Below are 15,288 nucleotides of genomic sequence, written 5' to 3' on the forward strand. Positions count from 1 at the left end.
TTCCAACAGGCCCAAAGATAATTCAGACCAGAAAGACGGTGAATGGGGGGAGGGAGAGTGGAAGCGCAGGGAGGAGAGAGCAGACCCACGAGGATGTCTGATAAAGGCAAAGGCAGGTTTGCCTAGCAACACTTAAGGTCATTGAGAAGCAGAGCCAGGGATCAGAGTGGACCTAGCCTGGCTCGGCAGCAATCCTAACTGGGGCCCTTCTCCCGACATAGGCGAGGCTCATGGAGGCTCATGGAGCACCCAGTCCAGAGTCCTTGGTGCCCAATGGCAAGGAAGAGTCGAGACAGCCGGCAATGGCCCCTGGAAGGCCCCGTGCTCCCACCCAGGACTATTTTCAACTCTCAAAATCATGGGAGGGAAGGACAATCACCTAAATAACTATTTCTCAACCTTAATTGTATCATATTATAATGGACAAAACTTGTGGTTTTAGCAACACAAGACTCCAAGATAAATCCACCCCCAGGCACGCTGCTTCTCAATCCACTGCCTCCTAATTAAAAGCATTCTGTTGCTGGTTGTTCAGTGGCTGGATCTTGTCTAACTCCTCTTAACCACAGCACACTAAGTCCTCCATTGTCTCCCAAAGTCTGTCCCGGTTTATGTTTGTGGTTTCCATGACTCTGTCTCTCCCTCTCATCCTCTGCCGTCCCCTTCTCCTTTGGCCTTCAATCTTTCCCAAGGAAATTAAAAGAATAATCCCAGGTACTTGTATAGAGATTTAAGGTTTGCAAAGTGCTTTACAGATTGACAAAAATGACCCAAAAATAAGGAAAGTGACTGTTGGTGGAGAGGCTGTGGGGAATCGGGCACATTGAGGCCCTGTGGCTGCAGCCGGGAACTGGCTCAATCATTCTGGAGAATAACTTGGGACTGTCCTAACGGCTATAAACTTGTGAGCCAGCAAGAGCACGACCAGGCCTGTATCCCAAAGAGGGAAAGGAAAAGGACCTAAACGTACAAAAATCATCCTAGCAATTCTTTTTGTGGCGGCAAAGGACTGGAAATCGAGGGGACGCCCAACCTGGGAGACGTGTGTGTACCGACGCAAAGTGAGGTGAGCGGAACCAGAACGGCACAGAAACAGCAATGGGGCACCGCGACCAACCACGAATGATGGAATCATCTTGATTAATACAGTGATCCAAGACCATTCTGAAGGATCTGCAGTGGAAAATGGCCTCCACCTCTAGAGACAGAACCAAGGCAGGCTAAGTCCAGACTCAAGCAATGGCAAGGGATGGAGAACCATGGGAGGAAGCTCGCCTCTCCCCCCCCCCCCCCCCCCCCCCCGGCAGGCGCTCTGGTCACTCGAGACTGGTCTCCCCACAGCCCACCCTGGTCGCCCACGGCGAGAGGAGACTTGCCCCTTGGGCCCAGGCCGTCCCTTGTGCTGTCTATGACCTATGGATGGGACCGCGTAGGATACTGGCCCGCCATTGTCTCCTGTGGAGTGTAACCCCCCGGAGGGCAGGCCCTGAGGTGGCCCCCAACAGAAAGGAGACCGAGAGTCAGCGAACAGACATGTTTTATTGTGAGCCTCGAGAGGGGCCCCCAGAGGCGGGGGCCCGGATGCCAGCTGGCCTGTCTCCCTGGGCTCAGGCTTCAGAGCTGCGACAGGAGGTTGGGGGCGAGGCTGCAGGTGAGACCTGTGCCGTCTGGCTCCACGTTCAGGGCTTTCACGACGCCATCCTGCACCACCATGGAGAACCTGCAGATGGTCACAGGGATCAGCGGATGTCCAGGGGCACATGGGGAGAGGGTGAGGGGGACTGCCCGCAGAGGGCTCCAGAGCGCTCACCTCTTCAGACGATGGTTCCCAAACAGGGGCACGAGGGAGTCGTCCAGGAGCAGCTCTGCTGCCTAGGAAAGGGAGGGGGGGGAAGAGGCCAAGGTCACCAAGGAAGGTCACCACCCAGACCCCGCCCCCAGCACCTGGCAGCTTTGGGGAGCTTTGGTGCAGCCCTGTCATTTCACAGGCCCCAGGAGGAGAAGGAATCAGAGCTAGGAAGTGAACTGGGATGGGCCCCCCTCTGTCTGACTCCCTCCTGCCTCTCCCCGCCCCGAGCCAGGCCCCAGAGGCCCCCAGCTATGGTGGCTGCCCTCCCTTCCCAAGTTGGTCCCCAAGAGTGACAGCAAAGATTCACCTTCCCAAAGGCCCCGGTGGGGTCAGCCAGAAGCCGAACCTGGAGACAGAAGCACAATGGGGGGGTCAGTCTCCTCCGCCGCCCCTCCTCTCAATGAGTCCTCCCCAGCCCGCGTCCCCTCCCCCAGGGCCTCACCTTCCCTGCAGCCTTTTGTGACAGGCCCCACTCAGTGACCACAAAGACATCGTTGACAGTGAGGCAGGCCACCACCTCGGCCCCCTTGGCCTTCAGGGCCTCAGCCTGCTCCACAAATCCAGGCAGGTGGGTCTGGGGACCAGAGCACAGGGGTTAGCAGCCCTCCAACCTTTCTGACCCTGCCTTCTCCCTCTCCCCCAGGCTCCCCAGGTCCTCCCCACATCCTCCTTCATTTCCCCTTGGAGCTTCCAAGGACCCCAAAATGGTGTCACTCCACTCAAGAGAGTGGGAAGGGGCTGCTTCCCTAACCTGTACTTCTCCAGGGCCCAAAACAAGGGGTGATAAGGGCCCCCAAAGGGAGCTCATTTCACCCTAACACAGCATCATTTCTTTACCTTGGAACAGCCTGGTGTGAAAGCTCCAGGAACCCCAAAGAGCACCCCCTTCTTGCCTTTGAACAGCTCTGCCAAGTTCACTTTATTGCCTGGATCTCCCTCAAATACCTCCACGGATGGAAGGGCATCACCCACCTGGGGAAAGAGAAGGCTCAGGGCCCGGGACGCCAGGAGCGGACCCACAGCCTCCGAGACTGGGACAGGGAAGGGAAATTCCCCAGCAAAGTTTCCTGATCCCTTCTCTGTCCCCGGGGAGCTGGATCACCCACGGCCATCCCCACCCGAGCAGGCTCTCACTTTCCCGGAAGTTATGGTCCCTCCCTTGGGCATCAGGAGGACGGTTGGTAACATGGGAGTTTTTTTTCTGTGGCCAAGCCAGGGTTGCATAATCCAGATTAATAGCTTGCATGGAGCAAGACCAAAGCCTGCATTCTGGGAAAGGAGTGGGATGGGGAGGGGAAGGGATGGGAGGGGAGAGGCAGGAAGACTTGGAGTAGGGAAAGGAGAGGGTAAAGTCTGGTCAGAGGCTGGGATTTGCCCCGTGGAGTCCCCTTTAGGACACTGTGGTTTGGAAGAAGACACAGAGACCAAAATATGTGGCTTCAGGAAGAAGGGGAGGGGAAATGGGCTCCAAGATGAGACTATGTCTCCTACACACAGTCTAAAGCATTCTGTCCGTCTCTCTAGTAGGGCTCTCTCTCTGACTCTCTCTTCCTCTCTCTGTCTCTGCTCTATCCTCTCTGTCTCTCATTAGGTAGAAATGAGACAGGTAGAGTCTGTTTCTCTGTCCTTTCTGAGTCTCTCAGTCTCTCTCTTCCTCTCTGTCTCTGTCTTGTCTCTCTTTGCTCTCTCATTTATGTCTGTTTTTTTCTCTTTATCTCTCTGTCTCTCTCCTCTCTATCTCTCATCTCTCTTCCTCTCTCTGTCTCTCTCTCTTCTGTGCCTCTCACTGCTGTTTCTTTCTCATTTATCTGTTTCTGTCTCTGTCTCCTCTCTGTGTCTCTCATTTCTGTCTCTGTCTCTCCTCTCTTTCATTTCTCTGTCTCTGTCACACACACACACACAGAGACTCAGATCTCAGCCTCAGGGGAGGGAGGGAGGGACAGGCCAAGCAGCAGGAAATGTGGTCCAGAGGCACGGCCTGGGGAAGGAAAGCGCTGATTCTCTGCCTAGCTGAGGGGCTGTGGGTGTGGCACTGGGGCATCAAGCCCTCAGGGAGATGCCGGTTGATCTGGGGACCCTCAGGGAGGGCTCAGGCCCCTCCTTATGGGAGATGCCCAAGGGGACGAGGGGGCAGCTGCCAACCCAGGAAAAATCGCTCCTTCCTGGGAGGCTCGGCTCCTTAAGCAAACCTTTGCCTCGGGAAGACCTCTGTTAAAGCCCACCTCCTTAGCCCCCCCCCCCCCCCCCGTCCCCAGGCACATCCCTGCCCTATGCCCCAGTTTCCCCATCTGTACAGGAGCGGACAGAAAGCTGCTCGGGCCAAGGGTCAGGCCAAAGGGAGCAAGCCCTGCCCTCGGGGAGCGTGGGAGCCCGGGACCCTGCGGACCCACTGCGGAGGGCAGCTGCCCAGCCGGGAGCAATGAGGAATTGTCTCTGTTCACCATTGGTTATAAATGGGAGGAGGGTCGGGCCCCCAGGAGGGGGCCCCGCGGGGCTGAGGGCGGGGGCGGGGCAGGGATATCCCTGGGGGGAGGGGTGTGACAGAGCCCCTCTGTCGGGGGAGGGAATGTCAGTCTGTAAAGCAGGTCAGGCACCAAGGAGAGTCCGAGCTGCGGGATGGGGAGGCTCAGACGCGGGCCAGTCACTGGGCGCCAGTCCGCGAGGCGGGCCCCTGGCCGGGGGCGCTGGGGAAGGTCGGTCTGCATGGGGGAGGGGAAGGGAGGCGGCGGCCAAGGTCAAAGGCAGGGCTTGGCCGCGGCTCACCTTGATCGGGGCCATGGCTGCAGGTGCGCTGCGCAGGGTCCGGACCGACGCGCCGGGGAAGCTCCGCGCGGCTGCGGCAGCTCCCGACGCCCCTTTAAGCCCCGGCCCAGCGCGGCGCCCGAGGGCCAGCAGCCCGGCCAGCCCCATCCCCGCCCGGTTACGCGTACGGCCCGCCCCCGGATGAAGCCCCGCCCCCGATGAAGCCCCGCCCCTGCAGGGATTTCATTTGCACGAGGGGGCGGGGCCTAGCGACCGCCAGCCACTCAGCTCCCGTCACGAAGGGGGAGCGGCGGGGCGGGCATGTCCGCGGGGCAACCAGTAAATTCGCACGCAGCCGGCGGCGGGGGCAAAGCGCCGAAGGGGGCGGGGCTGAACCCCGCGGGGCTCGTCGGTCATTGGCCTGGCCGCCTTCCGTCTCCCGGGATTGCCCCAGCGGCCGCGTCGCAGCGATCCCGCGTGTGATTGACAGGTGGCGTGGGAGGAGGGCGTGCCGGGCAGAGCCCGGGGCGTTCGGCGTGAGAACGTAGTCTGAGCCCTCGCTGCCAGGGCACCCTTGGCGCAGCCGCTCCCCCCGCCGGACTGGCGAGGGCGCCCTCCCCTCCCGCTCGGGCAAGCTTCCTCGCTCCCCGCCCGTCTCCTGCAGAGCTCTGCCCCCTGCTCCGCTCGCTGCCCTTCCATCCGCGCCCGCCGCAGCCCCGTCTCTCCTCACGCCAGACCGGTGTCCTGCGTCCGGTCTGAAGATGGCACACGCACGTGCACACACAGTCTCTTCATAACCTCCAGCGGTTTCCCGTGATTCCCAGGGGCAAATGCAAATTCACCTACTTGGTGCCCCAAACCCTCCAGGCCCTAGGCCCGCCTCGTGTCCGGGGAGACAACCGCGTCCCTCACTTCTCCGGGCAGGCCCCTCCCCCGGGGCAAGCCCCCAGAGTCGCCCCTGCCCTCCAGAAAGAAGCCCAGCGTCCGCCGGGCGCACAGCGAGCAAGAGGCGCAGGAGGAGTCGGAGACAAGGAAGGGTGGGCTGGGATTGTAAGCGCGGCAGACACTGAAAATTCCCTGATTCGGCAGAAGGGGGGAGGGTCTTCCTCCAGGCCGCCACGATGAGAAAGGGAAGGTTTTTCCCACCAAGCAGGTTCCCATCTGCTCCTGGAGACGGAGGCGAGCCCCCGGCCTGACCCGGCCTTTAAGGAATCACTCTGGTGGCCGGATTCAGGCGTGTTGCCATCTGGGCAAAGAGATTGGGGGGGGGGGGGCACTTTCTTCTCCCTTCATTTTACAGATGAGGAAACCGAGGCAGGCAAGGTGAAGGGACTTGCTCCTAGTTACCAAACTAGAACCAGGAGCCCGAGGCTGCGTTAGAGCTCGCGCCTTCTTGCCTGCGCCACCTAGCGGCCCTTCTAATGATGGCAAGGATGCTACCACCTAAGCGCCAGCTTATTGTTATCCCACTTGGGCCTCACAACAATCCGGCAGCCCAATGTTAAAGGGGAGGAAACGAGGCTGGGAGAGGCTGAGTAATCGGCTGAAAAGGTTTAGAGAAACTGTCAGGGAGGAGTCGAACTCGAGCATTGTCCCGTTCGGTTCTCCCGCACACTCGCCACTCCGCCACCTAGGGGCAAGTACGTGCGCCGACGTGCTTGCGCAGAAATGTACCTGCAGGATCACGGACGCAGAGCGAGGTAGGAGAACGCATGCGCACAGTGGCCCGACCACGCGCTCGGTACCGCCCTCTTGCAGCATCAGGAAGCTGAGCCCCCGGCTCCCGCGCGGATGCAGCTGCGCATGCGCATCTGGTTTGAACTGTGTTATTTACATCTAGAGGCAGGAAAACGAGAAGTTTCCGGAACTAACAGCAGCAGCTCCCGCAACATCCTGTTTGAGGAGGAGGGTGCCCCGCCTCTCACGGAAGTGGATGGTGGGCTGGGAGAGGGAGAAAGGCTTCTCCAGTGGCCGGGGCCGCTGACTGGAAGAAGGAAGTGGCGCACGGAAGGTGCCGGCCCGGTTCCGGTTCCGGTGCGGGTGCGCGCGCAGGCGGGGATGAAGCTGCTGACCCACAACTTGCTGAGCTCCCACGTGCGTGGGGTGGGGCCCCGGGGCTTCCCCCTGCGCATCCAGGTACCCGAGGCGGAGTGGGACGGGGGGAAGGGGCCGTGCCCGCCCGGCGGCCCACGTGACAATCCCTGCGTGTCCCCCTCCCTAGGCCACCGAGGTCCGCGTGAGCCCCGTGGACTTCAACCCTGACTTCGTGACGCGCATGATCCCCAAGATGGAGTGGACGGCGCTGGTGGAAGCGGCCGAGAGCGTGAGCGCCCACCCCCACCCCAGTGTCCTCTGTCAAGCGGGGTTACGGGCCGCCCCGATACCCCACGTGGTTGCGAAGCTCACGCGAAAGGCCCTTGAATGAAGCGTCTCCGTCACAAGCACTGATTGAGGGGATCCCTCTGGGGAGCTCCGTGGGCACGACGCCGCATTCGGTGTCGGGAGGTCTTGGGTTCGAGTTCTGCCGACCCCGCCCAGACCCCCCCGAGGCGGGGGGGGGGGGGGGGGGGGGGGGGGGGGAAAGGAGCCGCGAGCTGAATAGAACGGGGGGAGGGGGCCCAGGATGTGTCTCGCTGGAGCCCCGCACGGGGCCTGACAAATTGCAGGCGCCTAGTAAATGAGGGCCCGGATCCCCATTCTCCTGGAGCCACTGGGGGGGAGGCGGAGAAGCCGCGGCTGGGGGGGGCCCGGGGGAGGGGCGGCGCCCCGCTAGCTGCCTCGGTTGCCTCTTGCAGCTGGGCCACCTGTCAGAGCTGCCCCGGGAGCTGGCCGAGGGCTACGAGAAGGACGAAGAGTTCCTGCGGAAGGTCCACCACGTCCTGCTGGAGGTGAAGCCTCCTCCCAGGGTCTGGGGGGGCGCGGCGGGGGCGGCTCGGTCCGGCCCCTGCTCACCCCCCCCCTCCTGCTGATCTGCGCAGGTGGAGGTGGTGGAAGGCACTCTGCAGTGTCCGGAGTCGGGCCGCCTGTTCCCCATCAGCCGAGGGATCCCCAACATGCTGCTGAGCGACGAAGAGGCGGCGTCCTAGGCCGCAGCCGCCGCCCCCCACCCCCCTCCCGTATCCCAGACCACACAGAGCCTGGGAGATGGGATGATTGCCGTTATATTTTTTTTTCCTCATTAAAGGTTCAAAACTGAACACGTGTTTTTTCTTTGCAGCAAATATACATTAAAATAGAGTCTCTGTACAGCTCTGTTCCCCCACTCAATGGCCCCTGCTCCTCCCTCAGTCCAAACCCTAAAAATAAATATAGTGTTATTGCTATGCAGGGGATAGAGTAGATGCTGTGGCCCCCCTCCCCTCCCCGGGGTCTGGGATCATCCCTGGGCCCCAGCTCCAGGGCGGGGTGGGGAGGGGGAAGAGGAGCCAGCTCTGATTTATTGCTTTAAAGGGGGAAAAGGATTGGAGTTTGGGGGCAGTAATAATGCCCAGTATAAATGGCAAGGAGGGAAGGGTTTCAGGGGTCCTTGCTCTCCAGCCCCCGGCTCTGCTAGAGGGGGGAGCCAAGCCCCAGGGGATGGGCCAAGCAGCAGCAAAAAGCACTAACCAAAGGGGAAGCTGGGGCCCCTCAACCCTTCCCTCCCTGAGATCTCTTAACCCTTCCCCAGCAGCCCCCCTTTATGGCTTCCACAAGGCCCCCCCAACCCTGGGGGTAGATTATGGCTTGCAAGGGGCAGTGCTTCCCCCTAGCGGTTGGAGCTGCACTGCCTAGCCTCGATCCTCTAGGTGCCTATGGAACGGAGCAGGGTGGGCATGGGCCTAGTTCCCATGGGCTGTTGGCACCGCCCTGGCACTGCCAGCAGGCTGTGGGCACTGCCCATGCCCTCCCCTGGGCTTCTTCTGGGGCTCAACCCCCCCCCCCCCCCCCCCCCAAGCCGGTCCTGCCAGCACCCCCCCACACACGCATGTCCACAAGAGCCCTCCCCCATCAATCCATCATGGCCTCCAGCATCTCCAGGAAAAGCTTGTGCATGGGGACCTTCCCCTCCAGCTTCACCCCATAGAAATGGGCCAAGACTTTGCCCGCCGTCTGGCGAAGGAGGGGCAGGGTGAGCAGCAGCCGCCCGGCCCGGCGCCGCTCGGCGCCCCCGCCGGCCCGCCCGGCTTCGTACTCCAGCAGGGCTTCGTGCAAGGCTTCTCGCAGCTGCTCCACGGCCTCGGCGTCCTCGATGTGCACCGAGTCTGCGGAGGGAAGGGCCTGGCTCAGGGTCGGGGAGGGGGAGCCAGCCCGGGACTGGCCCGGGGCTCAGGGAGGGACTCACAGCTGCCAGGCCAGGGCCGGCCGAGGGAACGCCTCCGGGCCTCCTGGCTCGGACCTCGGCAAGCGAGCCAAGCAGGAGAAATCAGCGGGGGGCGCTCCTAGCCCCTCTCCTGGGGGAGCCCCAGCCTGCTCACCTCCGGGGCCCAGTGAGGACCGTGGGAGCCCTCGGCCGCTCGCCACCAGCCACCCCCCTCCCTCGCCCCTGTCCCCGCACACGTCTCACCTGAGTTGGCCAGGGCCAAGGCCTTGAGCAGCACGTATTCCTCCCGTTCCAGCCGAAGGGCCTGGAGCCGCCGAACCAGCTGCAGGAGCGCAGCCCCCAGCTCCCCCAGCCCCGCCGCCCGGGCCCCCTCCTCATCTAGGACCAGGTCCTCGGCAAAAGCCAGCTCGTCCCGGAGGGGCAGCGAGCGTTGGGCCACTCCCAACACCAGCACCTCCATCCACACGCTCTGCAACACCGACATCTGGTCTGACAGGGACAGGGCGGAGAAGCCTGCAGCCGGGGCGAGGAGAGAGTCAGGAGACCGCGGCCCGGGGGCCCACGGGGGGTCCAGGGGAGGCTCGGGGGAGGAGGCCCCTCACCTGGGATGCTCTTGGCCCAGCTGATGGTGACCACAATCTCTCGGTCAAAAAGGTCACACAGTGTGGCTACAGCTGGCAGGTGTCCGTCGGGGCCCGCCGGGTCAGGCATTGCGTACAGTTTCTCCGGCTCCGCGACCAGCAGGTGGGACACCAGGGCGTTGACAGGGGCTGCGGGGACAGAGAGCTGTCAGGGAGCCGAGCCCTCCGCGCTGGCACCAGGCTCGCCTCCCCGTCCCGGGGCAAGTAGCTCCTCACCTGTCTTGCGAGTCCCCCCTGCAGGTGCCAGAGGAGCAGAGGGGAAGGGTCCCGGAAAGGGCAGGGGCTCCACCTCCGGCCGCCGCTTGTACTTCTGCCGTCCTCCCCGGACCCGGTCCAGACGGACCCCTGCACGAGAGAGGCGAGGCGGAGGACGTTCAGCACGAGTCGGCCTCCTCCCAGAGGCCAGCGGGGTCCCCCCCCTCACTCACCCTCCTTGAGCATGCCCACCCGCAGGCACTTGGTGAAGCGGCAGGCTTGGCAGGCCTTCCGCCGCCGCTTGGTGATCTCACACTCGTTGGACGCCGGGCAGCTGTACTCGATGCTCCCTGGCAGAACAAGAGATGGGGCTCAGACGAGGCAAGAGCCCCCCGCGAGCCCAGCTTCCCCAGGGCTCGGAGCCCCTCGGAGGGAGGGACGGCCACAGTTGAGATGACAGGAGTCCAAAGGACCCGAGTTCCAGTTCTGCTGGGCTTTCAGGAGCCTAGGACCCTTGCGGATCCCTGTCCCTCCCGGCAGGGGCTCTCCAGAAGCTTCATCTGTGGGTGACCCATTTTGTCAGAGAACGATATAATTAGAACCAGGACTGTCAGATCTGAAGAAAGCGAGGTCCCGAAGGTCAAGGTCAAGGTCACAGGGAGTAGCGGGGCAGGGACTTTTGCACCCCCACTCTCCCCCCCGCCACAGGAAGCTGGGTGGGGAGGCCGGCCCCGGCTCACCTTGGATGGTCCGCTTGAAGAAGGCCTTGCACGCCTCGCAGGAGGCCACGCCGTAGTGGTAGCCAGAAGCCACGTCCCCGCACACCAGGCAGAGGCGCTTGGGCAGCGAGCTCAGCACCAGCTTGCCCCCACTGCCCCCGCCTCCCCGCTCGCCCAGCCCCGTGCTCTCCCCTTCCTCATCCTCCTCCCGGCCCGGGGGGAGCCGGCGCCGAGCGGGGGCAGGGCCAGGAGGCCGGGCAGGGGGGGGCTCAGGCTCAGCCTCCGAGGAGCCCCGGGGACTGTCTGGGCTGGCAGGCTCTGCCTTGATATAGAGCGGTTCCGTGCCCCGATCGCGGCCAGACATGGTGCTGCCAATCACCTGGCGAGGAAGGAAGAAGGCAGAAGTGAATAAGGGTCCCGGGAGGCGGCCCAGGGATGAGAAAGGGCAGGGGGCCTTCCTGGGGCCGTGCGGGCGGCCCAGGCCCCGGGACCAGGGAAAGAGCAGCTCCCTGGGCTGGAAGGAGGCTGGGGAAGCGCAAGAGTTACAGGCGTAACTGAGACACCTCCAAACCCTTGGCTTTCCACCTGCCAGGTCTCTTCCCTGCGGCCCAGGGTTCAAGCCTCCGGGATGTCCCGGGGAGGCCGGGAGGCATCCATACTGGTTGCCCAACAGCTGGGCACGGAGCCAGCACCTGGGGAGGGGGGGAGGAGGGAACGAGGCAGGGAGCAGAGTCCAGAGGAATTTTATTCCCAGAAAGAGACGGGAAACAGGCTGGGGGGAGGGGGCAGCAAGGGAAAAGTCTCAAGAAGCTCACTAACCGCCCCCTCCCCCGCCTGAGCCCCCCAAAGTAAGGAAGGGGCACCATGGCCCCAACGTGAGTCATACTCAGCACCAGGTTAAACTTATAAGCCAGCGACCTTCAGCACCCCACGGGCTCCCCGGCCCCGACAGTGCACCCCGGCCCCGGGCCCCGAGGGTCCTCCTGGATGTGGCCCACACCTGGCCTCCCGCCACACGCCCTGCCCTGCCCTTCCTCCGTCGGGTGGGGGGGGGGGGCCTGCTCCCCGCCCCCACCCAGGGGCCATGAACTTCCCTCCCTTCTCGCCAGGGCCTGCGCACTCACCTGCCCGCCCGCTCACCTGGCGTGTGCGCCGGCGGGGGGAGAGGGAGGGCAACGAGGGGGGAGGGGCGGGGCCTCGCTCTAGCTCCCATAACTCCCCCGCCCCGGCCCGGCGCGGCCACCTCCCGGCGGCTGGGGGGATGGGTCACAAACTTGCGGCGCCCCCCCCCCACCGCCGGCCGTGACCCCTGACCTAGAAAACCCGCGGCGCCCCGGGGAGAGGAGGAGCCCCCGCCCACGCGGCCCGCGGCCCCCACGTGTCTCCCGGGGCGGCGCGGCCGCGGCCCGGGCGCCCAGCGACGGCGGGAGCCTGGGCGGCCGCACATGGCCGCAGTCCCGAAGCCCGGCCCTGCCCGCCCGGCCCGGCTCCGGACCTGGGGCTCCGCGGCAGCAGCGGCGGCGGCAGCAGCAGCAGCGGCGGCGGCAGCAGCAGCGGCGGCCGGCCCGGCATGGGGGCCCCGCGGCGCCGGGGCTGCGCGATGCTGGACGGAAGCCGCCCGGCCCGGGCCCCGCCTCCTCCACCGCCGCCTCCGCCGCGTCCCGGCCCAGCCCGGCCCGGCCCGTAGCTCACTCGGCGCCGCCGGCGGCTTGTAGGACACAAAAGGACATCGCGGCCGCTTCCTACTCGGCTTCCTCCAGCTGACAGCGGGGGCGGGGCCAGCCCGGCGCGTATGCAAAGCAGGGGGCGGGGCGGGGCCAGCCCGGCGCGTATGCAAAGCAGAACTCGCAGCACGAGGTGGGGAGCCGAGAGGGCGGGGCTTCTGCAAAGCGGAGCTGGGCAGGGTCGAGGGAGGGAAGGGGCGGAGCGACCCCGAAGCGTATGCAAAAGAACCCAGGAGGCGGAACCTAGAGGCACCAGGGCAAAGCCCCGGGGCGGACGTGGAAGTGTCCTCCTGGAAACGTTACGGGAGGGAGCGCGCGCTCGCCGGACCGTCAGAAACCCCTTCGCCCCCTGCCAACTCCAAGCCACGCGTGGCTGACATGAAAGCGGAGATGATTAAGTCTAGAGTTGGGAGCCACATTAAGTAGGCGGGATACGGGGGGGGGTGGAGCCTTGGCATGATGTCATTTGGGCGGCTCCAAAGACGAGCGAGAGCGGGCCGCTGCACGGCCTCCCGCGTATGCAAATAAGACTGCGGACGAGCCTCTTGGGGGCGGGACCGGAGCCTTATATGGCACGAAGGCGGGCAGAGGCGAAAGTCACTCAAGGTCGCGGGGCTGCGTACTGAAGGGGGCGGAGCCCGCAGGAGGGCGCACAGGCGCCCAAGGTCACTGCGGTGACCGTTGAAGGTCGCGGGGCGGGGCTCGTCATCACGTGGCACCGCGGCCGACCACCCCCACCCCCGCTTTTCCGTGCCCGCACGCGTCCTACGCAGGCGCAGACACCCAGGCGGGCAGAGCAGAGGGCGGAGCGCCTTTATTTATCTGGGGGGGCGGAGTCCTGCGGGGCGGGGCCAGCGCCCGGCGGGGCGGGATTCCCGGGGAGGGGGGTGGGAGGAACACCAGGTGCTCAGGTGAATTGGCGATACTTCTGGTTCCTGCGCAGCTTCTCCACGTGCCGCTGCAGCTGCTGGGTCAGCTTGTGGTCCTTCCCGATCCCCTTGCGGTAACCTGGGCGGAGATCAGAAGGTGGGATCTAGGGCGCGCAGGGGCGGCTCCTGCCCGGCCTCCGCCCGCCCCCCAACGTCGTGTTTGCCCAGGTAGCCAGTTATCTGAACCTCAGGGTCCCCAAAGCGCGTTCAGAATCGATCCGGATCCGGAGCAAGGAACTCTCCGTCCTCCCCCGGGAGAATGATAGTAATTCTCCTCCCCCAATAGGTGACGTCCCCGCCCTCCCCGAACCCCACTCCCAGAGACCTCCCTCTCTGCTTAATGAGTCATGGGCCTGCTCTCAGGTAGCGGTATCCCCCGGGGCGCTCACTTTGGAGGCTCTTGGTGAGGATCTGCAGCGCCTCGTCCTCCATGAGGTGAGCCAGAGGCAGAGGCAGCTGGGGATGGGAAAGAGAAGCGGCTGCTAGGACGCGGGGAGGGAGAGACTCGCCCACCAGCCCCGCCCCCCGCCTCCCCACCTCGCAGCCCGCACGCACTCGGTTCTGCAGCTCAGCCCAGTAGGCGCGTTGCATAGCTTCGCGCGATTCCAACAAATTCTCCAGTTCCAACTCTGGGAAGAGAGGAGGGTTATTAGGGCGTCACTTGGAGCCTTTCCGAGCCACTGAGGGGATCCGGTCTCCTCCTAGCGCATCGGTGCCGGCCCCGCCCCTCCAGGGACTCGGCAGAGCTGCTGAAGGGGAGGGGTCCCTCCCCGGGGCCTCCCGCCTGCGGCCCCGAAGGAGCGCTCAGCCAGGGCGCATCCCCCGCCCCCAGCCCCGACTGACCGCTCTTATCTCCGAGGTTCCGAGAGGTCGAGCCCGAGGGCGGCTCGTGGGGGCTGAGCCTGACGAGCGGGGGACTGCCCGGCCCGCGGGCAAACTCTAACGGGCCCTCGTCTCTGATGGTGTCTGGCGCCCCCCAGTTGTGGGGTGCAACCCTGCTGGAGCCGGATTCGACGCTGCTGTCGCGTTCCCTACTCGACGTGCCCTTACGCTGGACCAACGAGAATCTGTGCTTCCGCGTTTCCTTTCCGGAATCGGGGCTTTCCTCCAACGTGGAATCTTCGGACTCCTGCCCAGGGAAGGAGAGAGAGAGGCCCGAGGCTAGGCAGGGGAACGAGCCGAAGCCCCCAGCCCCAGCTTCGGGCCGGGGAGGGCATCCCATCCCCCCCCCTCCTTCTAAAGGGTCCTGAGTATAGTTAGCCTTCTTCCCAGGCGAGGAGGCCCGAGGGCCGGGAAGGAGAGGGCACAGGGCTTGCTTTGGAGAGTGCCGAGGAGGCCGAGGCTGGGGCCGCAGCGGGGGGGATGGGCGCGGGCTCGGGGATGGGGGACTGAGGATTAGGGTCCGGGGCGCTCCTGGCAGCCTGTGGTCCCAAACGAGGCCTTACTTCGGTCGAGTTCTGGAGAGAGCCTTCCTGGGCTTCGATCTTCCGAACAAAGGTTTGCTGCTCTGATCCGGTCTTCGCCGCGGGGGAGCGCTCTTCTCCCTCCATCCTCTCGCCCCAACGACCAGAGCCCGTTATACAACTGATCTCTGAAGGTCGTGCTCTCGGGAAGCTCGGGGGGGGGGGGGGGGGGGGGGGGGGGGGGGGGGGGGGGGGGGGGGGGGGGGGGAGAGACGTTGGGATTAAGTCACGAGTTGGGAATTCGGATCCTACCACTTAAAGGGCACTCCGTCCCCTCGGCCAACCGGAGCTGCAAAGGCTCCTGGGATCCCAAACTCCAGGGGACGCCGCCTAGTCCCTCCCTCTCACTGCTGTTTTTGGGGGCTGTGGGCAAAGATGCCGGAGTACTTTGCCGTTTTCTCCTTCGGCTCATTTTACGATGAGTTTACAACACTCGGCCAGGGTCACACAGCCAGCGAGTGCCCGAGGCTTGATTCGAACTCGGGAAGCTGCCTTCCCGATCCAAGCTCGGGGCTCTGACCGCCGCCCCGCCTCCATCATAAGATGACAAACTGGGGGGCGAGGGGTGGGAGACACCCCTCTCCTCAACACTCACCCCAAAACACTATTGCCCGAGCTCACCTAGCTCGAGGAAGAGGAGAAACCTGAATCCACATCTACTGGACGGTCCGGCCGCCCCGCGAGCCCGGGGCTCCCCCGACGCCCTCCGGGACGCATCCAAGCCCT

General features: G+C 64.4%; 4 protein-coding genes across 5 annotated transcripts; 1 reads left to right on the plus strand and 3 right to left on the minus strand.

The window, feature by feature from the left end:
* Positions 1–1,519: 1,519 nt before the first annotated feature.
* PRDX5 (peroxiredoxin 5) lies at positions 1,520–4,796 on the minus strand. The gene is made up of 6 exons (XM_031942653.1): positions 4,613–4,796; positions 2,687–2,821; positions 2,292–2,423; positions 2,157–2,195; positions 1,811–1,872; positions 1,520–1,720 (listed from the first exon to the last, which is right to left on the minus strand). The coding sequence occupies exons 1-6, from the start codon at positions 4,757–4,759 to the stop codon at positions 1,615–1,617; spliced, it is 621 nt and encodes a 206-aa protein (XP_031798513.1). The 5' UTR covers positions 4,760–4,796; the 3' UTR covers positions 1,520–1,614.
* Positions 4,797–6,291: 1,495 nt separating this feature from the next.
* Positions 6,292–7,788, plus strand: TRMT112 (tRNA methyltransferase subunit 11-2). Its single transcript, XM_031942652.1, has 4 exons — positions 6,292–6,727; positions 6,813–6,914; positions 7,387–7,479; positions 7,570–7,788. The coding sequence occupies exons 1-4, from the start codon at positions 6,383–6,385 to the stop codon at positions 7,675–7,677; spliced, it is 648 nt and encodes a 215-aa protein (XP_031798512.1). The 5' UTR covers positions 6,292–6,382; the 3' UTR covers positions 7,678–7,788.
* On the minus strand, positions 7,737–12,291 carry ESRRA (estrogen related receptor alpha). 2 transcript variants are annotated; one of them, XM_031942639.1, is made up of 7 exons: positions 12,139–12,291; positions 10,468–10,825; positions 9,961–10,077; positions 9,749–9,877; positions 9,494–9,661; positions 9,135–9,404; positions 7,737–8,832 (listed from the first exon to the last, which is right to left on the minus strand). In XM_031942639.1, the coding sequence occupies exons 2-7, from the start codon at positions 10,808–10,810 to the stop codon at positions 8,579–8,581; spliced, it is 1,281 nt and encodes a 426-aa protein (XP_031798499.1). In that variant the 5' UTR covers positions 10,811–10,825; positions 12,139–12,291; the 3' UTR covers positions 7,737–8,578. The 2 variants fall into 2 exon arrangements, with proteins under 2 accessions (XP_031798499.1, XP_031798498.1); XM_031942638.1 differs by having other exon boundaries at positions 11,942–12,291.
* A 676-nt stretch (positions 12,292–12,967) lies between these two features.
* CATSPERZ (catsper channel auxiliary subunit zeta) lies at positions 12,968–15,271 on the minus strand. The gene is made up of 6 exons (XM_031942651.1): positions 15,184–15,271; positions 14,545–14,713; positions 13,943–14,228; positions 13,655–13,728; positions 13,489–13,555; positions 12,968–13,178 (listed from the first exon to the last, which is right to left on the minus strand). Exons 1-6 carry the CDS (start codon positions 15,216–15,218, stop codon positions 13,078–13,080), a joined length of 732 nt encoding a protein of 243 aa, XP_031798511.1. The 5' UTR covers positions 15,219–15,271; the 3' UTR covers positions 12,968–13,077.
* Between the last annotated feature and the right edge of the window lie 17 nt (positions 15,272–15,288).

The sequence above is a fragment of the Sarcophilus harrisii genome, chromosome 6, assembly GCF_902635505.1.
Source record: "Sarcophilus harrisii chromosome 6, mSarHar1.11, whole genome shotgun sequence".
Classification (NCBI taxonomy): Eukaryota; Metazoa; Chordata; class Mammalia; order Dasyuromorphia; family Dasyuridae; genus Sarcophilus; species Sarcophilus harrisii.